The sequence below is a fragment of the Lynx canadensis genome, chromosome A1 (genome assembly GCF_007474595.2).
Source record: "Lynx canadensis isolate LIC74 chromosome A1, mLynCan4.pri.v2, whole genome shotgun sequence".
NCBI classification, from domain to species: domain Eukaryota; kingdom Metazoa; phylum Chordata; class Mammalia; order Carnivora; family Felidae; genus Lynx; species Lynx canadensis.
This window is the reverse complement of record NC_044303.2, coordinates 9,645,242-9,669,859: the sequence shown is the minus strand read 5'-3', so window position 1 is coordinate 9,669,859 and position 24,618 is coordinate 9,645,242. Positions and strand designations below refer to the sequence as shown.

At 39.7% G+C, this 24,618-nt stretch overlaps 1 protein-coding gene across 4 annotated transcripts in view; it reads right to left on the bottom strand.

Annotated features, from left to right (window-relative positions):
* Positions 1–22,203, bottom strand: part of USPL1 (ubiquitin specific peptidase like 1) — a 38,533-nt gene extending 16,330 nt beyond the window's left edge. The window contains exons 1-6 of one of the 4 annotated variants that reach the window (XM_030308684.2): positions 21,996–22,203; positions 18,338–18,503; positions 17,686–17,814; positions 9,938–10,583; positions 5,828–5,941; positions 991–1,120 (exon numbers count right to left, since the gene is read on the bottom strand). In XM_030308684.2, coding sequence (XP_030164544.1) covers positions 991–1,120; positions 5,828–5,941; positions 9,938–10,583; positions 17,686–17,814; positions 18,338–18,436 — 1,118 coding nt within the window. In that variant the 5' untranslated portion in view covers positions 18,437–18,503; positions 21,996–22,203. Of the gene's footprint in view, positions 1–990; positions 1,121–5,827; positions 5,942–9,937; positions 10,584–17,685; positions 17,815–18,337; positions 18,504–19,828; positions 19,939–21,995 lie in introns of those variants that run through there. The other 3 variants (XM_030308689.1, XM_030308698.2, XM_030308707.2) reach the window with 3 other exon arrangements.
* Between the last annotated feature and the right edge of the window lie 2,415 nt (positions 22,204–24,618).

The window sequence follows — 24,618 nt, the reverse complement described above, 5'->3', positions numbered from 1 at the left end:
GAACTCCTGCCAGACTCCCAGAGCCTCAAATCAGTTTCCGTGAGGTTAAAAAAGGTAACCGAACAAAAACCCTAGTTGCTAACAGAGGAAACAAAACACATATCATTTCAGGCAATTCTAAGAAGTATTCTTACTCCGCAGGGAATCCAGAATGGGGGTTGTGGGAGAATGCACTGCTCTTCCCATCTGTCCCCACGGAAGAAAACTCCTACTAAGTAACCCCGCAGACCATGGTTTTTTACTCTTCCAGTTGAAAGCAGCAAGCAAATTGCAGTTTCTGGGGCTCAAATTTTTCCACTGATTGATTGATTACTTATTTATTTGAATTTTTAATGTTTATTTTTGGGAGAGAAAGAGACAGAGCACGAGCGGGGGAGGGGCAGAGAGAGACACACACAGAATCCAAAGCAGGCTCCAGGCTCCAGGCTCCAAGCTGTCGGCACAGAGCCCGATGCAGGGCTCGAACTCACGGACTGTAAGATCATGACCTGAGCCGAAGTCGGATGCTTACCGACTGAGCCACCCAGGCGCCCCTCAAATTTTTCCTTTGAATCTTACTGGTGGGGAGACTTTAAGATATGGTAGGAAATTTTTTTTCTAAACATTTTTATTTATTTCTGAGAGACAGAGAGAGACAGAGAGTGAGTGGGCGAGGGGCAGAGAGAGAGGGAGACACAGAATCTGAAGCAGGCTCCAAGCTCGAAGCTGTCAGAACAGGGCGTGACATGGGGCTTGAACCCATGAACCGTGACATCATGACTTGAGCCGCAGCTGGACGCTTAACCACCTGAGCCACCCAGGCACCCTGGTAGGAACTTTTACTGAGGGCAGAAGGAACCAGGGAGAGAGCAATGCCACAAATCGAAGTTTCATTAAAATTTTATTACTCAGAACTATTTTCAATAGAATGAGTCCATTTTTAAAAAGAGAAAAACGAAAAATATAAAAAATTTAAAATTTAAAAAAATAAATAAAAAGAGAAAAACTAACCTGCTTTGATACTTGTGCCCACACTGTGAGCATTCAAAATTCCAAGAGAAAGAATACATGAAAAGCTTTTCAATGAGGGGTTCCATTTTTAAGAGCAGGGGAAGTGCAAACACTGGGCTTTCCATATCACCTATAAAAAGAAAAGGGAAAACTATTGTTCATAATTGACTGAAAAAAGTAAACCCAAATCATTAACTGTTATCTTTTCTCACTACATTCACAGTACAATATATGTGAAAACATGAATATATGACAGAGTAAGTTACTCACAGAGGGGCAAGGGGAAGTTTTTAAAGCATTTCTCTAAAAATGTCTATCATAAAGATTTAATTATCACTTCAGTCCCTGTCTTCCATTTCTCGTGGCGGACACCTACGAAAACTCTTTAAGACAAAAGACACAAAAGACCCACACTATCTCCTCAGAGCTGTTAACAGCTCTAGAGTATTATAAAAATAAAGCAAAAATACATAGCTTGCCACAGATACTCAAAATAGTACACCTGGTGAAACATTGTAGAATAATGGCAGACGTGAACAAAACCATTAAAAAGCCACTTCTATTCCAACCGTCTTGTTCCACGTGTGAAGGACGTGACACACAGGGTTCAAGGGCTGGCCTCAAATCTCCCTGCTCTTCTTCTATCACTCTTCTTAAAATCTTTTAACAGTTAAAATTAAACTTCAATGGCTTTAAGACTAGAGAAGATCTGAATTCTGGTGTCCTTGAAACAAAAACTGGACAGTGAATCTGGTCCTCCAGTTTTGAGACCAGCAGGCAAATTAAATAGGAAGATTTACATTCTCCTCTTACACTTGTTCTCCAGTTGGTTTCTTGCCTTTCTGTCCTCAGGGGAGCTTAGATGGTGCCGTACTGATCCAGCCCTAGAAAGAACTGGAGTCCTTCCCTTCCCTACCTGCCCGGGAACAGTCTCGCTTCCATGGTCCAGTTCTCCCCCTGGCCTGCAGCTACCACAGCCGGGAACGTGGCCAGGAGGAGTCACCTTGGCAGGATGCAAATGCAGAGCAGGTGTGACTGCCGGAGCACACTCTATACCAGTAGTTACAAAGGCTATTTTAACAGTCGCCTTTGTGGTATAGCCCCACAGCTATTTCCATACAAAAATAAAAATCAAAACAAAATTTTTGTACGTAGAAATAAATGCAAATCAATCTCCTAAACACACGTCAACAGCGTAAACAGGGAAGAGTACAGCATGTTTGTAACACTTACTACCATTTAAATGCTTACTCTACCGTAGCTAAATATTAATTGAGAAGCAACTAATTTATATTTCTTAATGACAACATAGAATCTGCAAGTCTAAACATACATAAAGTTCTCAGTAAATCAAAATACCATAAAAGAAAAAAATCATAAAAGAGCTCAAAACACACTGTTAAATAAGTTATATGCATACAGATCATTTTCGGTAATTTATATAGCTCCTAAATTAACCTTAATTATTTTTCCTTTGTTTACAACTCTTATGGGTATTAAGCATAAAGCATTTACTAGAGAACACGTAATACCAATTAATTCCAATTTTTATAACTTCCTGCTGAAATCAGTTAAGTGGTTTCTTTGACTCTAGTATCTTCAGCCCAACTCCTACCCAACTACCTAGTTTTTCATATTTCCCTAAAATACTATCATTTGCCATGATGCAAATCTTTCAGTGACGTTTTGCTGCCCAGCTAGTCAAGTTTTCTCTTCTGCTCATTGTTTTTGTTTTTTTTAAACCAATGTACGAGTTCTTTAGAAGATATCCAGGATATTATTTCTTTGTTCTGTTTTTGCCCAGAGGTTTTAAACTTCAATGTAATCGTATCTACCACTATTTTATGTACCTTATTTAGGAAATTCTTCTCCACTGAGTGGAAAAATATTCAGCCATATTCTTTACCAAAGTGTTAGAATTCTGCTTTTTCATGTTTAGGTCTTTTTTCTTTTTAATTCATTTAGAGAGAGCGAGAGAGCGCACGCGAGCGCAAGTCGGGGAGGGGCAGAGAGACAGGGAGACAGAACCCCAAGCAGGCTGCCTGCTGTCGGCGGCAGCGGCGGCGCAGAGCTCTATGTGGGCCTCCAACTGTGAGGTCATGACCTGAGCCGAGCCACCCAGGCACCCCTGAAGTTTAAGTCTTTAAATGGGCTGAAATTTCTTTCTGATTACAGTGTCAAGTAGGGATCCAACTTCCCCCGTCTCAGGAACAAACTGTCCCAACACCATTTACCGGACGGCCTTTTTCCTTCCCCTACTTATCTACATCACCACCTCTGTCACAGGAGGTAAGCAAAAAGGGAGGGTTTCATCTGGACTCTATTCTATTCTACTGGTCTGTGTATCCTTACACTAGTACACAAATCTCAAAGACTAAATTAATCTTTAAGATTACATAAATAAATCCAAACGAGAATATTAGCTTTATCTTTAAAAAAAAAAATTAGACATTAGAAAGAGAAAACTAAGTTGAAGAGCGCAGTTACCTTTGTGGAGAGGTAAGGAAGAACTGAACAGGAAAGCGTACAAAGGGGGCTTAGCTTGTATTTGTAATGTTTTATATTTCTTAAACTGCAGGGAGGGGGAACAGAGAGGACAGGCTACGATGCATTTTTTAAAAACAATAATCAAAACGATGCTATGGCTGATCTTAAAAATGTAACCAACATTCGGGGTCAGTACAGATTCTCTTTCTCTTTCTTTAGTACTTTCAAACACACATTGACACTCAGAATGAGAACACAAACACTGTACAATTTTAAAATGCTCTTTTTAAGTTTATTTGTATTTATTTAGCACAGATTAGATTTCACTGGTAAGATCTTAAGCTCTAACATAGCACCCAGTACTGTGCAATGAGTAATATGAACACAAACAAGAGAGGAATTCTACTGTATTAGAAGAGCTGTACACATGCCCAACTGCTATGGCTGCACAAAATAAGAATTTAAAATTCCCTTCTCTGGGGGTGCCTGGGTGGCTCAGTGGGTTGAGCATCCGACTTCGGCTCAGGTCATGATCTCACGGTTTGTGAGTTCGAGCCCTGCATCAGGTTCTGTGCTGACAGCTCAGGGTCTGGACCCTGCTTCAGATTCTGTGTGTGTCTCTCTCTCTCTCTCTCTCTCCCAATCTCTCTCTTTCTCTCTCTGCCCCTCCCCCACTCATGTTTTCTCTCTCTCTCTCTCTCTCTCTCTCTCTCAAAAATAAATAAACATTAAAAAAAAAAACCCACAACATTTAAAAATCCCTTCTCTGTTACATAGAAAACCAGGCCCAAGGCAGCAGTGGAGCAAGACACAACCTTGCTCCAAATATAATGATCAGGACTAAGAAGGGTGGCGATTCAGACTTGGGGAGAAACCACTCTCGAATTCAACTGGGAACAGGAGCAGGAACCCTGAATAAAACATCTCCGGTCACTCCAGGAGGGAGGCGATACCTGCAAAATGCACCACGGGAACCCCTCAGTCTGCACTCTGGTAACCTTATGGAAAAGGCTCCTCTGCGATGAGTATCCACCCAACAGATCAGGGGTTGGGGGTAAGAACAGGGACTGAAGGAACCTCAAGAAAACTTTTAGGCTGACAGCAGTGTTCTCTACCTTGATTGTGGTAATGGTTCCACACACCGTATACGTTTAAAAAGAGTTTTACTACATCTAAATTATACTTTGCTAAAAAGGAAAAAAGAATTTTCATCGCATCTGAGATCCCACCTGATAATAAGTTACAAAAGCCCTTTAGACCTAAAGGAGATAATGCCAAAGATTTGGCAAATCGAATTTCAGTTTATTATTTTAGGGACAGAGGAAACACAAACGTAGGAGCTCACGGAAAACAAAATAATAAAAGTAGGGGACAGAAATGTGAGACCAAAGATACTACCATTTACATGGTTTTTACCATGTAAAAACCAAGGTTTTTTACAAAAAGACCTTGCTTCCAGATGCAGTATCTGAGTCTGATGAAATAGATTTTTCTCACTGAGAGAAAAATTTGAAGGCATTGATATTTTATAGAATTTAATATGGCTAATATACTAATAGAGGTATCCTGTATTTTTTACCACAACACAGTATTAGTAGAAGAGTCAATACAAGGATAAAGAGAAATAAAACAAAAGACAATACCCTTTAAAAAAAAATCACTACTGGCTCTTCTTTGCAATACCCAAAAAACTGAGAAACCCCGGGACTCTAGCACCCCTAGCTCCACGTTGCTCCAAGGCCAGATCATAGAGAACAAAGCAGGTCTCGTTACTGTGCCCTTCTTAAAAGAAAGCTTTCCCAGAAGCTCATCAGGATACTTCTCCTCATATTCTCTTGGTGAAAATTGGGTACGGCAATTCTTCAACCGATCCCCGGCAAGGGAAGTCCAATTACTATGGCTGGTTTAGATCAGAGCTTCTCAACCCTGTCCATCCTTAAGAATCACACGGGGCTTCTAAGCCGCATCCCTGAGATTCTTATTTAATGGACGTCAAGTACTTTTCAATGCCCTAGGTACTTTTTAATGCATCGTCAAGGTTGAAGACACTGAATCAGTCTACTGGAGGTAAGTATTAGAAAAGCAACCAATGGTGTCCACCCCCTGAGTATCCATCTGGTTCTGAGAACTGCATCCACTTTCAAGGGTAGAACACAAGCCTGCATATTCATACGGGACAGCTCTGCCCAACAAATGATTTAACCAGCAGGAGGCTCCTAAACGAAACTACACAGATTTTTTTCTCCCAAGAATCTAATCACCCAAAGTAATAAAATAGTGTATTTCCTTATGACGTAAGGATTTCTTTATGATAGATGAGTAAAACAGTTAAATTACACAAATTACTTACCTAATGTGCATCTAAGCTGAGGCTGAAGCCTAATGAAAATTTCATCTCTGACTTCATTCAGACAGGTCTCTATCTTTGCAAATACTTCTGAAGGAAGCTTTTTACAATCTCCATCTAAAAATGAAATACAGATTATCAACTTCTCATCAATCTGTATCTTCCACAGAAAATTAAGACATTACCAAGAATGAAAGTTCATCAGAGTCAATACACTTTGTAGAGACGAAATGGAAAACACAAAATTTCCTTGATTCTTATTCCTCTGTGTTATACCATTTACTGCCTTAATATTTCCTCAGCCCAGCATCATTAGTAGCAATTCCATGAGCTAACATCTTTGTGCTTGAGTAAATCTCAGTGGAAAGCTTTCCTCATCCAAATAACCACAGGCCTAGCAAAAGAGCTAAGCTTTCAGATAGTGTGCCTACCTCTGAAACAGCTGAAGCTACGTCTTGTCTTGTGATTATTACTTATGTTAGAGACATCTAGTCATTTATTTTTTTGTAGAACTTTTATCAAACTTAGCCAGATCACAGGAGCAGATAAAAGTATAATTATTTCCCAAACTAACATTTGGTATATATAGCTCCCTCCTTCTATTGTCTCTGGGGGGTGGCGGGCGGTGAAGGAGTCTTCAATGACAGCATAATGTTTATACAGTTCTGCTTACTTAATGTTTACACATCCTGCTTACTTCACATGAATTTACATCATTAAAAATTTTGTAGGCTAGTTATTACACTCCAACTGAACCACAGTTTTATTAAAAATTTCCCTAGTGCCGGACGTTTAAGTTGCTTCTTTTTTCACTATTATAAATACTGTCGTGATAAACGACTTTGGGGCACATACCTGTCCACATTTTTATTCATTTCTTTAGGGTTAAAGTCCTCATAATGGAACTATTGTGACAGAAAACTAAGATTAATAAGAAAACTATTTTGAATCAAAGCCACCATATGCACCTGACTCTAGTTATTCTTAAGCTACAAAAGACTTCACTGAAACCTCTTACAAATAATTCATATAGCCTGATCACACTCTGTTGGTATGTTTTACTACGAAAATACCTGGATTCCCCTATAATATGAAGTAAGCATAAACTGGAACTTTTATTTGACCATGCCAAAAAGAGAAGAGAAAACTTACAATTCAAAGTAAGTCAACTTAAATGTAATTACAACCATATTATACAAGCTACAACTACTCTGTTAAAAAATTAATGATTGAACATATAAAATGGGTGAAGTAAACAGAATTAAGAGTATACTTATTGTGATGAGCACCGAGTAATACACGGAACTGCTGACTCATTATATTGTACACCTGAAACTAATATAACACTGGATGTTAATTATAGTGGAATAAAAAAAACACACAAAAAAAGTGGCTATGCTTTATAAAAAAAATAAACATAATTAAAATGAATGCAAGTCCATTTTGAACGAGAAATATGCTCTTCTGCAATAATCAACTGAGCTGTCAGCTAACTCCGTACTGGGGTTCCTATAATCATAGAAATACAAAGAAAAAACAAAAGCAAAAATGCTCGTGAAAAACTGGATTTTAAAAATTACAAAAAATTCAATCTCAAGGAAACTCAAATTGAAACAAAATATCTGACAAAATTATAACTTTTAAAATGTTTATACCCAAAGGTGATCTGAGTGCTCTGGGATGTTTTCCTCTACATATAATGGAGTCATATGTTGATATAACCCTTCTATAAAGCCTTTCAGAAAGATTCTTTATATTCACATTTTAATATCCCTTCTAGGATAAAATCAGCAGTGGATTCAAAGGATATATGGATATTTGTCATGAAGCTTATTCAAAACTGAAAAAATAATAAGCAGCCTGAATGGTCAACAATATATATGGAAGTACAATATATATATTTTACATATGCAGGACGTATATATAAAAGACTGCAACACCAAAGTCACGCTGAATAAACGTAAGGATTCTTGCCCCTACCAGAGAGAAAGACCTCAAAAAGCCACAATAATTAAAATAGTGTGGCATCGGTGCAGGGATGGAAACATGGTCAACAATGGGGGAACTATGTATAAGACTGACGTAACAGACTGCATTTACCAAAAACAAGATGAAAAAGGTGAGGATTCTTGGGAAAACAATGTGTAAGATTTATATAAAAGACTGCATTGCATGATCAAAACCAAGCTGAATAAAGATGAGGATTCTTATACTTCCAGGCAGCAAGACCTAAAAAACCCCAATAATTAAAAGAGTGTGGTGCTGACACAAGGACAAAGTAACCAAGAAAACAAAACTGCACAAATAAATGGACGGCTATATGACAGAGGTGGCCTGGCAGGTAAACTGAAGAAAAAAGCGGAGCTGGACAATGGGGGGAAAAGGGGATCTTTATCATGCACAAAAGGTAACTTTAGCTGAATTAAAAATTCCACATTGGGGTGCCTGGATGGCTCACTTGGTTGAGCATCCTACTTTTGGTTTCGGCTCAGGTAATGATCTCACAGACTGTGGGTTTGTTTGAGTCCCACGTCGGGCTCTGCGCTGCTGGTGTAGAGCCTTCTTAGGATTCTCCTTCCCTCTCTCTCTGCCCCTCCCCGCTTGCACGCACTCTCTCCAAATAAACAAATAAAACTTGAAAGTAATTCAATGTCAACCACAAATCTTTCTGACTTTTCAGTGAAAATATAGGTGAATAACTTTCTGATCTTGGGAAAAGGAATGACTCCTTTTAAATGTCGTATTACTAGCTACAAAAGGAAAGATTAACAATTTCTGTACAAAAGATATCTTTAGAAAAGTGAAAACACAAGATACAAATTGGGAGATTTAGCAACACATACCTGATACAAAGATAACAACAAAGACCCATAGAAATCAAACAAATAAGAACATGACAACTGAACAAATAGCGGTAAGACACAGGCATTTCACAAGAGGGAACATATGATCAATGCTACACATGAAGAGCTGTCCAACCTCTTTAAAATTTGGGAAAGGCAGAGAGGTTGGTGGAGGATGGGCTAAACAGGTGAGGGAACTAAGGAGTGATGAGCACGGGGTGATGAACAGAACTGCTGACTCACCCTACGGTACTTCCGAAACTAACGTAACACTGTGTTAACTGGAATGAAAATAAAATTTGGGAAAGGCAAATCAAGACGACAACCCATTTTACATCAAACAGCAAAATTCTCTAAATGTGAAAATAACCAAGGGAGAATATATGGATCGGGAAGATAAGGAAGATCTCTTGCACGTTGTTAATGGGAGTGCTGGTACAAGCACTTTGGAAAACAATCTGCCATTGTCTTGTCGATCTGAGCTCAGATTTGATTCCATTCCTACGGTATACTCAAGAGAAACTCTCTAGATGAGCCCAGGTATTTACAATGGCAAAGAACAACTCAACGACAGTTGAATGAATAAATATACTGATATATTTACAAAATGTAAATTTATAGCAACAAAAAATAACAAACTACCAATACATGCCAACTTCGTAGATAAATCTTTGTAAGAAGAAAAACAAGGCCCCAGAAGACATACCGTACAACATCGTTCGTATAAAGTTCAAAACAAACTAAAGTAGGCAATATACTGTTTAGCACTACATACATAAAAGAAAAAAACGGAATGGTAACCCATATTTGGGAATAATGATTTCCCCTAGGGGAGATGGAGGGTGGGACGGGGAGGAACACATAGGAGGTTAAATAATCGAGAATATACTAATTCTTCTTGAGTTGGGAGGTGGCTTCATGGGTATCCTATTTTATAAGAAAAAAACTATATATGCCCTTAATTGAGAATAGAGATTTGGGCGGAGTTGTGGGATAATGAGTGATGTGTATCTGTATCTTTTCCACACGGATGAGACAAAACTGAAGATCAACCTCTGTGGCTCAGTCGGTTGAGCTTCCAACTTCAGGTCAGGCCATGATCTAATGATTCGGGAGTTCAAGTCCTGCACCAGGTTCTCTGCCATCGACGCAGAGCCCACTTCCGATTCTCTGTCTCCCTCTCTCTCTGCCCCTCCCCCACTCGCTCTCCCTCTTAAAAATAAAAACATGTGAAAATAAATAAAGAGAGAAATAAAATATTATTACCAACCTTTAACTCCTTCCAATTGACTGGTGTGCAGAAGCTTGCTTGCTTGATTATACTTCGTAAACAACCGCCAGAACACAGATTCCTCATTAGAACACAGGTCAGTCACAGTGTTCTTTAACCCTTCCAAGTGCACCAGTGCTGACAGAATACAGTCTAACCAACAGAGAGCATTAGCATTTTTCCATTGGACGTAGGAAGACTGGCAAAGTGACGTACATTTGCTCTCCAACAGCATTTCCAGTTCAGATGTGCATCCTTCATTGTGAGGGGAAATCCCTCCAGTTCCAGGAACATCAACTGTAGTAGGAGCTTCTTCAGCAGCCATGTCAATAACGTCAGCCTCCAAACTCTCATTCTGTTCCAAGGAACCAACTGTCCTGTCTGGGCGCTGTGGTCCACTGTGTGGTGAATCAGGTAAGCTTGACGAGGTTTCACCATACGCTTCTCCATCGCGTTTGCTGTTCAAACCTTGCTCACCGTCAGTAACAGTGTGATTTTTAGTCTTTTTGGCATTTGCTAAAAGAGGTGAATCTTTATAGCTGGTTTCCAAGAACTTTCTTTTTTGAGACTTATTTGGAGTGTGATAATCTTCCAAATCAGGGGAAATTAAGTTATTAAGTGATTTAGAGCCCAAAGGGTAGATGCACTAGAAAGAAAAAATAAAATGATAAAAACTACAAAAAAAAGTCAAATAAGCTCAAGTTTTATATTACAGTTTCTATGTCATGAAATGTATGTATAAAATTTCAGCATTAATATAATTTTATCAATCTAAATTTAAAGGACCTAGGAATTTAACCAAAATTTTGGCCCCCAAAAGAGTTAATCTTCCCTAATTTGAACAATCAAGGGTTTAATCTGATCCACACTAGAGTAAGCTAACAAGGAAAACATACATTTTTCTGCTTTAATAAAAAATCTAATGCTGAGTGAATTAACAATTTCAACAATTTAAAGAAACATTCTATGATGAGTGTTACTCCTTTTGGGGCAGGTACACTGCATAACATTACAAACTGGAAAAGTGTTTTCAAATAAAAAAAGCTGCATGAGTAATTTCTGTGTCTCTTAATTTTAAAACTGAATGTTAGGGGCGCCTGGGTGGCTCAGTCAGTTGAACGTCTCTAGATTTCGGCTCAGGTCATGATCTTGTGGTTCATGGGATAAAGCCCTGCATGGGGCTCTCTGCTGACAGCACAGAGCCTGCTTGGGATTCTCCCTCTGCCCCTCCTCCACTTGCACTCTCTCAAAATAATAAGTAAATGTTAAAAAAAATAAAACAGTATTAATCTGAAAGCACATCAGCTTTATCAATTTTACATCCTTACTGGATCTAAGAGTCAATCTGGGTGAATTTTAACAACTTCATCAAATCTCACTATGTATTAACACAATTTCAGCCAAATATCAAAAGTGTAGACAAATCACTTAGTTTGAAAACTAGCAAAATATTTTAAAAAACAAATTCAAGAAATCTATATACTATGTGTCATTTAAAATGCCTTCTTCGGGGCGCCTGGGTGGCGCAGTCGGTTAAGCGTCCGACTTCAGCCAGGTCACGATCTCATGGTCCGTGAGTTCGAGCCCCGCGTCAGGCTCTGGGCTGATGGCTCGGAGCCTGGAGCCTGTTTCCGATTCTGTGTCTCCCTCTCTCTCTGCCCCTCCCCCGTTCATGCTCTGTCTCTCTCTGTCCCAAAAATAAATAAACGTTGAAAAAAAAAATTTTTTTTTAAAAAATAAAAAAAATAAAATAAAATAAAATAAAATGCCTTCTTCTACACAAGCATGCTAACAGCTACCCTGGTGGCCTCTAATGAGCTACAGAACTACCCCACCTGGTATTCACGCCCTGATAGGGTCAGTCCCCCCAACATAACGCTCTGGGTTTAGCCATGTGACCAGCTTAGATGGGATGTTACCAAGCATGATGCACATGGAAGCCTGGTAAGTATAGGCTCATTGGGCTAGTCCTTTTGGAACCCTCCTTCTGGAACACTCTCTCTTAAAGAAGTCCCATCCATCATACTGTGAGGAGCCCAAGTAGCCCCACGGAGAAACCCTTATGGAAAAGAACTGAGATCTTGGCTGACTGCCTACGCGGAGTTCCCTGTTGGCAAACAGTACTGACACCAGCCATGTGGACATTTTAGGTGTCTCAGCCAACAGCAGGTAAAGTGTTAAGAACTACCTGGGGAGCCCACAGAATCATGAGGAATAAGTAAAGCCATTAAGTTTTTTTAGTCACTAGGTTTTGAGCAACAGACACTGAAATGCATTAAACGCTTTCATTTAAAGTACAGCTGCTTCTATACAAGTGAACGCCATTAACACTGTACTAAGGAAATTCTTTAGTTCAATAGGATAAGTTCTGGATTCTTCTGTTACCAACTAGTAATGCACTCACCATCAGCTAACAACTTGTCTCTCAACTTTATGCCCTGAGATTATTTCCTAAATCCTACTGTATGTCAGAAAACAGAGAACACTTTAAAAGCGATAACAACTATATATTCGTAGTTATAGACAGGTATATATATACAGAAAAAATGAAAGCAGGACCTCAAAGAGATACTTGCACACCCTTATGCATTGCAGCACTATTCACAATAGCCTAGAGGTGGAATCAACCCAAATTTCCATGAATGAACAAATGGATAAAGAAAATGTGGTATAGTCGGCGGGGGGGGGGGGGGGGGCGCCTGGGTGGCTCAGTTGGCTAAGAAAATGTGGTATATACATACAGTGGAATATTACTCAGCCCTAAAAAAGTAAAGGAATCTGTCACAAGCTACAACATGGATAAACACTGAGGACTAAGAGTCAGTCACAAAGACAAATAATAGTATGATTCCACTTACATGAGGTACCTAAAGTAGTCAAATCCATACAGACTAAAAGTAGAATAGTGACTGCCAAGGGGTGGGGGGAGGGAAAGGGCGAATTGTCACTCAGTGGGTACAGAATTTGAGTTTTTCAAGATGATAAAGTTCCAGAGATCTGTCGCACAATAACGGGAATATAAGTAACACTCCCGAACTGTACACTTAAAAATGATTAAGATGGTAAAATTCATAGTTTTTTTTTTTTTACATTAAATGAAAAAAAAATTTACAACAAATTTAAAACTAAAAAATCTTAATCGGTCTCAAACAGAGTTAAAATAATGTTGTGCACATCCTACCAGCACCTCTTCTTAATTAAAAGCTATAAACCATAGGGCACCTGGGTGGCTCAGTTAAGCGTCCAACTCTTGATATCAGCTCAGGTCAAGATCTAACCATCGTGAGACCGAGCCCTGCGTCTGGCTCTGCACTGAGTGTGGAGCCTGCTCCGGATTCTCTCTCTCCCTCTCCTTCTGCCCCTTACCTGCTCCTGCTCTCTCTCAAAATAAATAAACTTAAAAAAAACAAACCCATTAAGGGCCCTGGGGCTGCAAAATTTAGTGGCCTAGATGGTTTTCCCCCTACATTATTTGAAAATATCTCAACTGACTTTTCAATCTATAATTTGTGGTCCAATCATAGGGCAAATTTAAAACATAATTTGTCCTTGTCCTGATTTTTCCCTCTTATAAATTAATGCTTTTGGATGTTTATCTCTTTTATACGTCAACTTTAGGTCTTAATATGCCACAGAAGTTTTTGGCTTGTCTTCAAAAAAAGGGAAAAGTCATAAAACAATACACAGAGTGCTAATTTCTCCATCTAGCCCAACCATGTAAAAGCATTCAAAATCTAATGCTGCCTCTGCCTCTTTCACTGATTTTGTTGAGTAGCTTAAACAGACTCCCATTTTTAATTCTGTAAAACAGAAAAAGGAAAACATTGCACACTACCTTACGTTTGGAAAATTATCTTAAGGTATGGCCAGAAACAAGTTATAAAAATAATTTACAAAAAAAGTAATAATAATTTACGTTCATTTTACAAATGAAAAAAAAACCCAGGAAAATGAGTTTTTTGATGGCTTAACACTAAAGACTTAAGAGCCTTATAAAGTTCATGTTTAAAAAAATAAACTAAATAAGTGTTCCAATAAAAGACTAAATAATGGAATACTCAAAAAAAAAGAGAGAAAGAGAGAAAAGATAAGTTAAAACTCCCTACAGTTTGCAAAAACTTGAGTTTCAATTTATTAATTTGGAAGCAGAGTTTGAATATTAGTGCTGTTTTCAAACCAAGAAACTTCTGATCAAGAGGGGTTTCCCATGTGGTTTACAATTTGGCAACTGAAAGCAGAATGTTCAGTGGACTCCAAATTTTATAATAAAACCCTACAGAAATTAACAAATTGATTCAAAGGTCTTCTAGACCAGGGATCAGCAAACTTTACCTGTCAAAGGCCAGATAAATATGTTGGGCTTTGTAAGCCAGTCAATGTCTGTCATTAACTACTCAAGTCTGCCATTATAATATAAAAGCAGGGGCGCCTGGGTGGCGCAGTCGGTTAAGCGTCCGACTTCAGCCAGGTCACGATCTCGAGGTCCAGGAGTTCGAGCCCCGCGTCGGGCTCTGGGCTGATGGCTCAGAGCCTGGAGCCTGTTTCCGATGCTGTGTCTCCCTCTCTCTCTGCCCCTCCCCCGTTCATGCTCTGTCTCTCTCTGTCCCAAAAATAAATAAAAAACGTTGAAAAAAAAATTAAAAAAAAAAAATATAAAAGCAGCCACAGACAATACAAAAATGATAGGGTATAGCTAAGTTCCAATAAAATTTATTTATGGACACGGAAATCTGAAATTCACATAATTTTCATGTATTACAAAAGAGTATTCTTTTCATGTTTTCCTAATCATTTAAAAATCCGTTCTTAGCCTGTGGGTGTCATACAAAGTGTTTGCTGACTCCTGGTGTAAACCAATCTACCTCATAAAACATACCGGGCTCTTACTGATTAGAACATTTTCTAAAATTTAGATAATAATTACTTTAAAGTTCTCTTTTTATATTTGCAAAGTTTATACTTAATATTCTTGGTTATATGTTTTCTTCCTCATCACTTAAAAAGAATGCTTCAAAACTAAAAATGCAAATACCTCTAACTTTACGAGCCCAAACCTAATGTCCTAAGGACACGGACTTCTCCATTATGGTAGTCTGTGGTTAAAGAACTCTACTGAAATATTATACGTTGTTTGGAAGAGCAGGAAAAAGTAGTTTTTTTCTAGGAAGATTTATTTTCTCTCTTCAATATTCACCATTCTACAACTCTGTTCTGAGACAGCTAATGAGTAAACTCTCTGCATAGTCCGCTGCTAGGATAAGCCGACCAACCTAAAATCAAGCCCTCTAATGGTGCGACAGAGCCCATGTCTGCTCAAAGGAGAGCAGCTCTCCAGCAATTCCGTGGCACTTTCTATTTTCCCCTCACTACTGGATACAGTCAGCATACAAACATGCCGTTGTTTCTCCCAACTTAAAAACTTCCTCTTCCAGGTACCACTTCACATCTATATTTCTCAGTTCTTCCTCTCCAATTTTCTATCACTCACTGCAATCAAGCTTTTATCATTAATACTTTACCCAAACTATTCTCATTAAGGTCCTCAATGACCTACAACACTAGCCAATGGTGAGTATTCATCCTCATTGAGTTCTTACTGGCATTGAAAGTAAATAATTTCTTCTTAAATATTGTTTCACTTGACTTCCAGGACAAAATTATCTCCTTTCTGGGTTTACTCCTACCTCACTGTCTATTTCTCTCACCCTTTTCCTGGTTCCACTTCATCTCCCCACACTCTTAATGCTGGAGTATAACAGGGCTCAGTCCTTGAATCTCTACCCATACTTCTAGGTAAACTCATCCACTGTCATGGTTCAATTATATACACGCTGATGACTCCCAAATTTATCGAACCTCACTCTCCATCTAATAGCAGACACACAGATCCAACCATTTATTCCATATACCCTCAATATCAGATATCTGTCTTGAGTTTGACTTGGTGCTGGCCTGATCTTCCCCTAAAATCTTCGTCTTCCCAAAGTCTTTCTCATCTCAGTGACTGGCAACTCCATTCTTCCAATTATTCAAGTCAAAAATCTGGGAATCATCCTTGATTCCTCTCTCTCCTACTATGTATCTATCCCAATCTTTCAGCCAATACTTTTTGGATCTACTTTCAAAATATGTAGATAATCCAATCACGTCTCATCACTTTAGCCACTACTTGCTCCCCCCCCCCTCCCCCGCGAATACTCCAATTGCCTTCCAACTAGTTAGTCTCCCTGCTTCAAGTCTTGGCCATTACAGATACTTTCAACAAAGGAGCCACAATGATCCTTTTAACATGTAAATCAGATTACGTCACTCCCTGCTATGGTTCTTCATTTCAGTCTGGTAAGACCCTGCTGGGTCCAACCTCTTCCCCATTATTTTTCTGACCCATCTTCTAGTACTCTGCCTCACTCCCTCAGATCCAGCTCTGCTAGTTTCCTTGCAGTAGAACATGCACAGGCACCCCCCCCATCCACCGCCCCTCACAGGGCCTTCGATCTGCTACTCTCCCTGCCTGGAAAGCTTGTTCATCCCATACCCACATGGCTTGTTTGTCTTCATCTTTCAGGTCTTTGCTCAAATGTCTCTCAATGAAGAGTTCCCTTCACCACTCTGTTTAAAATTGCAAACTACACATTCCCGAACATTCCATTCCCTGGGCTTTATTTTTCCCCACAGCACTTTTCATCACCTCACACACAAAAAATATAACTTACTTATTGATTTTCTTTCCTACTCTAGAATATGACCTTCTTGAGGTAAGAAATTTTTGCGTTTTCACTGTATCCCAGCTTTTGGAACAATGACAATATGGTGACACTCGAAAAAAAATTACTGAATAAATGCAAAAAGAAATTTATTTCTATTTGTGAGAATGCCTGGGATTTTCTTCAAGTTATACCCAGCAAAAGTATCTATCACCAACAGTGTGATTTAGTTTAGTATTTTGCAAATTTGGCTGATCATCAGCCTCACCCTAAAAATTACAAAACTATAAAATTCTGGGTCAACTCTACCGAATGAGCATCTGGGTGTGAGATCCAGAAATTTTAAAAAAGTACTCCAAGTGACTCTGAAGAACTGTTACTTTACCTGGAATAAAACATATCTGAAATTAAAAGACTATATTCCAATTACAGTTCTGCTACTTTAGGAAGATCTTATGTTCCCAAACCCTCTGTATCTGATTTCTTAATCATAAAATGGAACTATCTACCTTGCAAAACTTTGAGAACTAAATACGTAGAGAACAATTTCACCAACTGTCAAGTACAATAAAATGTGGAGTATTATGGAGTTTAATGAGCTCCTATATAAAAGCTGTACCACTGGAAATGAAGTCTATAATTAATTCTAAAAGATATTTAGATCCTTAAGGACTTTCAATTAATAACTTTTCCAGTAAGTTCCAAAGTTTATAAACCAAAGAGGTGAAAGACTATATTATATACCAACAAGTAACAAGGACCCCCACAAGGTTAATGGAAAAAAAAAAAATCTTGAAATGTAGATTCTCTTCTCATTAAGTCTAATGATAATAAAAACAAATACCCTCATGCAATACCCCAGGGAAATAACTGAAGTGGAAAAATAACACAAAATATTTAAAACTGTACACCGGACAGATCTAGAAACTCTGATTATCTATTAAAAATGTACACTCTGAAAGATACAAAACGAGTACAAATATAAATACTGAAGAAAAAAGCAAAAAGCTAAAACCTTGATACTATCTAAGATTAATACTTTACCTGCAGATCCTCACACAAAAAGACAGATTCTTGAAAACTAATTCGGTAAGTCTTTAAGGCTTTTAACTTTCCCTTCTCTCTACAAGCAGGACAATACCCATCTGACGGGACTTTAGCTGAATCATAATTCTAAAAAAGAAATAAAGTAAATTAAAATATAGACATTCCTAAATTATATCAAATTACAAAAAGTCAAACGAAAAAGGAACCAGAAAAAAATTACAATTTTCACCTGGAAGTGTTCTGGCTAAATATTTTAAACATGGCAAATAAAAGAAAAGCACATAGGCTTAAAACACAGCTACTATTCCAAAAAGAAATGTATTATAGTTTTAAACATTAAATTTTAAGTGCTAAAAATAGCATCAGTTTTATGTGCAAGAAAAAAGTAATGTCAACTGCCAGGGAAAATGTATGTTCCATATTTTCAGAGAATAATAAACCACAAGGTCTATGTTCTATTTCTACTTTCACATACCAATAAAACACAGAGAGGTAAACACATTAAAATAATCTTTCGCCATTGCTTAAGATTTCCGTGGAAGATATAATTTTTTAGAAGTTAATTGGAAAATTAAAACCAAATTTAAATCTCTAAAAAAAGGAGGAAAAAACCCAACTTTGCACTGAGGCAAAAAATAAGTTCACTAACTTTTCCCAAATACCCCACCATGTGGAGTGAAGATATCCCTATATCAGTCCCTGGTCCAATCACTGGCAAACCATTTCCAATCTTCGGGGAATCCATCATTCCGAGTCATTGGCTAATTTATGTCACTTGAAACATGTCAATATCACTAAGGATTTTTCAATGAACCCTGGAAAAAAAAAAGTCAACAGACAATTAAATAAAAAATTCTATTTACCTTGAAAAAGAGCTACGCTATAAGATGTATATATATTAAATATACTTTGAAACCATAGGTCTTAAGATAAACATATTCTAAAATTGTAATCTTGACGTGAAATCAAATAACCTATACATAGAAACCTGGCAAATTTGTTGGAAGAGGGCAGACTGGAAACAGGACCAAGTTTCAGACTTACTTGTAAGCAAATTTATTAAAACTTACAAAAGAAGGTAACTATTCTTTAAAGCAAATTATACTGACCAGAGTTTGAAAACTCAAGTTCGTAGAGTTTATGCATAATCTGAAACAAGTATGTCAGCGTTATATTAGAAGGTACTTTAAAGACTCAGGATCTTTTGTGCCATTGCTTGACAGAGACAAAAGAACCCCATAAATTCCTATTGCTTTCAACCACCAAGAACAGGTCACCAAGAGGATAATGCTATTTTTTTTGAGTTTCCACCAATATACTATTTTATAATAAATGAACTGTACCCGACAAAAATGTTAACTCTGTAATAGTACAAATTAGGTATTTAACAAGCTTGGTTTGAGTTAATTTCATGGAGTAGAATCACATTCAGTAAAGTTGAAATTATGAGACTGGAGCTCAGTAGAAGGAAAAAATAATTGTTAAGAGTAGTTTAGATATGTGTTTAAAATATAGGGAAACCAGATACAAAAGACCTATAGCAGAGAACAGCAGGGATGTTGTAAAATAATTTCAAGCAAAAGTCTTTCCCAAATCTAAGAATTCATCATTCTATGACAACCATTTCCTGGGAAACTGTGGCTCGCAGATTCACTTTAAAAATCAGTGACAGGGGCGCCTGGGTGGCGCAGTCGGTTAAGCGTCCGACTTCAACCAGGTCACGATCTCGCGGTCCGTGAGTTCGAGCCCCGCATCAGGCTCTAGGCTGATGGCTCAGAGCCTGGAGCCTGTTTCTGATTCTGTGTCTCCCTCTCTCTCTGCTCCTCCCCCGTTCATGCTCTGTCTCTCTCTGTCCCAAAAAAATAAATAAACGTTGAAAAAAAAAAAATTTAAAAATCAGTGACACTATTCTGTTCCAGATATATAAAGTTTACATGTCTTTCAAGCCGAGGAATAACGTCAAAAATAAAAATGTTTAAGAAGAAAAGTGTAAGTGAATCTCAATTCCCTCTTCCTAAAGAAATATATTGATATGGCAGGACTTCTCAACCACAGCACTATAAACATTTTGGACCAAATAATTCTTCGTCGTGAAGGCTATCCTTTCCCCGTATGATGTTCAGCGGCATCGCTCACTCACCTACTAGATGCCAGTGTTACTCCTCAGTTGTGACAAAGTCTCCAGATATTGCCAGAAGACCCCTGGGAGGCGAAACTGCCCCACTGAGAACCACTGCCAAAATGATCAAAGTAAGGGGCACATGGGTAGCTCTGCCAGTTAAGCATCCGATTCCTGATTTCGACTCACTGCATGATCTCACGGTGCATGAGTTCGAGCTCCAAGTCTGGCTCTGCGCTTCACAGCGCAGAGCCTGCCTGGGACTCTCTGTCTCTCTGACTCCCTCTCTCTCTCTGCCCCTCCCCTGCTTGCATTCTCTCTCTCTGTGTCAAAGTAAATGAATAAACTTCTAAAAAAAAAAAAAAAGATAAAAGTTTGGTGCTTTTACTTTATAAGCTCCTCAAAGAAAACACAAATTTATCATTTTTGCTTTGTTCTATTCATAACGTACTTACAAAAGGCAACAAACTAGGCAGAAAAGAGTCCAACTGCTTATGGTTCCAGAATGGCCAAAAGCATGGGCTTTACAACAGCAGATCTGGGTTCAGAAATTTGTAAAATTGGTTTGTTCCAAGAATTAAATACATATAAAATGCTTAGCACCTGAACACACAATACGTTTTAACTACTATTTGTTTGGTGCTAATTTTATACTTTACCCTATAGAAACTATGGAGCCCATCTTGTATTATTCTGCACTATTCTCAAAAGAAACTGGTAGAACCTGGTACGCTATAATCCTTGAATGAGATGTTTTTAATGAAAATTTCCATCTGCCTGTGAGATCTAGAAAAACTTTTTTGGCCTGTTTTGTTTTGTTTTTTCTCTCTCTCTCAATTATAAAAGTAAAAATAAGAAGCCTTCAAATCTGCTCTGATCCTGATCTCAGCAGCCAACATTTCAATGGGACAAGCAGATAGGCTGGTGGTTGAAATTCTGACTATGCAAAACCTGGCAAAAGAAAACTGATTAAAAAAAAAAAAGCAGAGGTGAGCTATCCAGGACTTTCAAAAACAATTTACTTTGTCTCATACACAAAACCCTGGGGGTGATTCTTGCAAGTTAATTTGCCCTCAATGATGGTCTCCATTGTTCTCGCTACAAACATAACCTGCTCCTCTTTCTTGTATCTCACCTAGATTTTGGCATCTTCATCCTTCCAAATACACACACTAGAAAATTCGAGTGGTTCTCTAAACTTTCACTTCCCACTTCCTCCTGCCCAAATCCTGTGGACAATTCTTGGGAAGCCTCTCAAATCCCACCTCTTTCCATCCGATCCCCACTCCGTATTGCAGCCAAAGTAACGCTAGTATAAAACAAGTCTGAGTCTGTCACGGCTCAACTTAAAATCATTTACCCCAACCTGATTGTAGGAAAGTCCAAACAGCTCAGTGTGGACCTAAGGGTAATACTATGACCTTAAAACTCACTGTACTTGAGACCGACCAACCCGGCTTTCCAGTCTTACCTTCCTCTCCTCCACTTCAACCTCAGCACCTTCCTTCTGACTCCCTCTTTTCATTATTTCGGTGAGCCACTGATACTCCAGGAGCCCCAGTGTGAATGCCTAGCCCAGTATGAACCCAGTTACAGCACAAAGAATATGTAAAGTTGCCCCTGGGCATGCCGAAAGATACGCAATTAAGCTTCTCTCACAGCCCCGGGTGCACAGTGGGGAAACCCAGAGAACCAGCGGCCCCCGAGAAGAGCCTCAAACTTTACATCTGAGCTTGCCCTCCAAGACCAAGAGAGCTCAGCACATGAATTGTCAAAGGTAAGACCACAGTAAACTTGAAGCCGAGGACTGGGGTCGGCTTTGGGTGCCCGGCCCTCCAGAATCAGAGACGCACAGGACCAAGACCTGTCAGTTTCAAAACCAAACCTTGGAAACCCAAGGTGCAGGGTTCCGTTAACCCTCCCCATCTCCACGCTCTTTGGAAGAACGAAACACAAAACAACTCTGGTTTCTCTTCAGCATTTACCTCTCTGAGCCAAAACGAATCAGTAACTCTCTACCTTAATCGCCAACCCTTCCCCCCCGAGCCCAGTCCCCAGCCCCTTCCCTCTCCCAGCCTAGCCCACCTTTCAGCGCGCGGACCCCCCCAGCGGCAGTCCCTTTTCCCCAGCTCTGTGCCCCCTTCCCTACTTCGGGAGCTGAAGGAAACCACTTCCTCTCCTCCCTTACCTGCCGCGTGCACGCTCCTTCTTCACACCGGGTCGGTCCGAACTCCTGTTCCAGCTTGGGTCCACACCACCCCGTGCAACGTTCAACCCACGTTCCCCCCGGCCCGCTCCTCCCCCACCGGCCTCTCCGCTCGCCAAGCGGCTTCCGGTTTGAGTCCGCGGCAAAAGAATTCCCCTTCCTGCTCGGCGCGGGGCCTGAAAGTTCGTCAGCGTGGCGGGGAAGGTGAGAACGGGAGCACTTCCGGAAGGCCTCTGCAGAGGCGTGGCTGCCCGCCCGGCTGTCGCAGCCGCAGTTTCAGCCGCGGCGACGGCTAGGGGCGGGGCCGGTGGCTGCCGAGCCCGGCATCTGTGAGTGGCTGGGTTTGGGGAGGCGACGTTTCTGGAAGCTGCTGGAAAGCGCTCGAGTGGCGGAGGTGACGCCGGCGACCAGGGGGTGGGGCGTGATTAAAACTAGTGCGCGCTCGGCAGCGGAGGGATTACGCTGAGGAAAGAGAGTGGCGCGCACCTCGTTGCGCCCGGGCCGACGCGAGCCCGGGTCGGAAGTCGACGCGGCGGAGAGTGACCTGGGTGGGTGGGTGGTGGGGCGAGGGAAGGGCTCCCCAGCCTGCAGAGGCGGAGGGTGCAATGGAGCCTGTCGGCCGGCGCGTCCCTGCAGCGCTGCGGTCTCCACGACGACTGTGGGCCGCGCAAGGCCCCCGTAGTCCGCTCTCCTAAAGCCTCGGTGAGAGCCGAGCAGCCACAGAGTGTGTGTTCACAAAGGGTCACCACACACGGAGCTGCCCCTCCCTGTCTCCCTAAACCCCATCTTCGAGGCCAGGGGCTTTTCTGCCAGGATTCTGGGGTGTTTCTCCTTTCCTCCCTCCCAGATCTTCTAACGGTAAGGGGAGTAGCCAAAGCACAGGGACTTTGCTGTCCACCGCCCGTTTTTGCTAGTCAGCAGCCGATCTGTCCCTGCTGCGTTCATTTTAGCTGCCCTGCCTTGCTTGGACTTAAGAGAAAAGGATAGTTCTCCTGTAGTTGATAAGTTTAAGGCTCTGCTTTCGCAGGAAGGTCATGTGGCTTAAGGGACATCGTGACCGCGTGTGCTATTTCTGAGTTGCATTCTGAATCTTGGGGCAGCATATTCTAGAAGTCCTTTTGGTCGACTGGTTCTATAACCTAGAGTAACAGTTTGGATTTTGTGACCCTGTCGTGACAGAGTAACCACCGTTAGCATTTTGGGCTGGGGGGGGGGGGATGTTTTTAGTGGTTTCAAACTAAATAACTATATTCTAGAATAATGTTGGTAATTTTGATAGGGCGGTATAGAGGAAACAAGTCCCTTATACCAAGAAATTCTTCAGTAAAAAGGATTTTAGTTGTCCGTACTTATGAATGCATATGGCCAAGAAATCCAGTAGGGAGTTTGTTTTTCCTCCAGACTGAAAACTAGGCTGGTTAATTTTTGCTTACCTTTCTTGTTGTCCTCGATTATTAATATGCTGGTATATTTGTTGTAAGATCTAACTAGTTTTCTCTTTTTTAAATGAATTATGAAAATAGAACATAGTATTTCCTTCTTGAAATAATAGACAAACTCGGAGCGTTTTTCTTGTTCACCATTGCTATTTCCATTTTCAGGATAGAATACAGGATTTTTTTTTTTTTTTTTTTTTTTTGTAAATAATGCTTGCCGAATTGTTAACTTCGTAAGTTGAACAAAACAATTGATTCAGTTAAAATTGTAGCTACAATTTTAAGATGGAAAAATCAACATTGCCAAACTGAATTATATCAATGAAACGTTGCTTGTGAAGTTGATTTATAGTCTTGCAGTGCAAATTTGATTTTTTGCCAGGAAAAAATATGTAATAGTGACAGAAACAAAATGGATGTAGGGCTTGGGTTGTGGAAAGAAAAGAGGATTTTAGATATACAGATTTGACTCCAGAATTTTTCCCCCTTGTAAAAGGTAGAAAAAGTTCTGCAAGACTTTCTAAAAGGAGTGATGCTAATAAGGACAATTAGGAGAGGTTGACTAGAAGAAACTCTCCTTTCAGTTATAGTACAGTAGCAGTCCCAGGTTGAAAAAATTAAATACATTTATGCTTCTTCCTTGTGAATGTGTTTGGAATGCCTCTTTCTATGTACACTGGTCCCAGAAAGAGTACAGTTACCTTTCAGTAGAAAGCAATCTCCTCGTCAGCAATGTGGTACAGAAATTGTATTTAACGTGTTTCCATTTAAAAACTAACACACTGTGATTAAAGGAAGCTTTTATTAGTGAACAGCCAAAATAGGAATATAATGTACAATTAGGATTTTCTTTCTTCTCTTTTAAATGTTTTCTTTTCATAGCATCAGGTTTTGTCCCCTCTGCTGGATTGGATTCCTTAATCAGGAGCTTTAGCCCAAACCTGGGATGTAAAAGCTGCCTGCTGTGATTGGTCGTTCTGATCTCATCAAAAAAGATGAGAGTTGAAGGAACTAACCCTATTTTTTTAGCAGCACCTTTGTGAGTGCAGTCTATAATCTATTTAATTCCAACATTCAGGAGGCTGCACAAACCAAAAACGTATTAAACTTGGAGAGAAAATTAATTTGGTAACAAAATATCACCCAAGCTAATGAAAAGTGATACATAG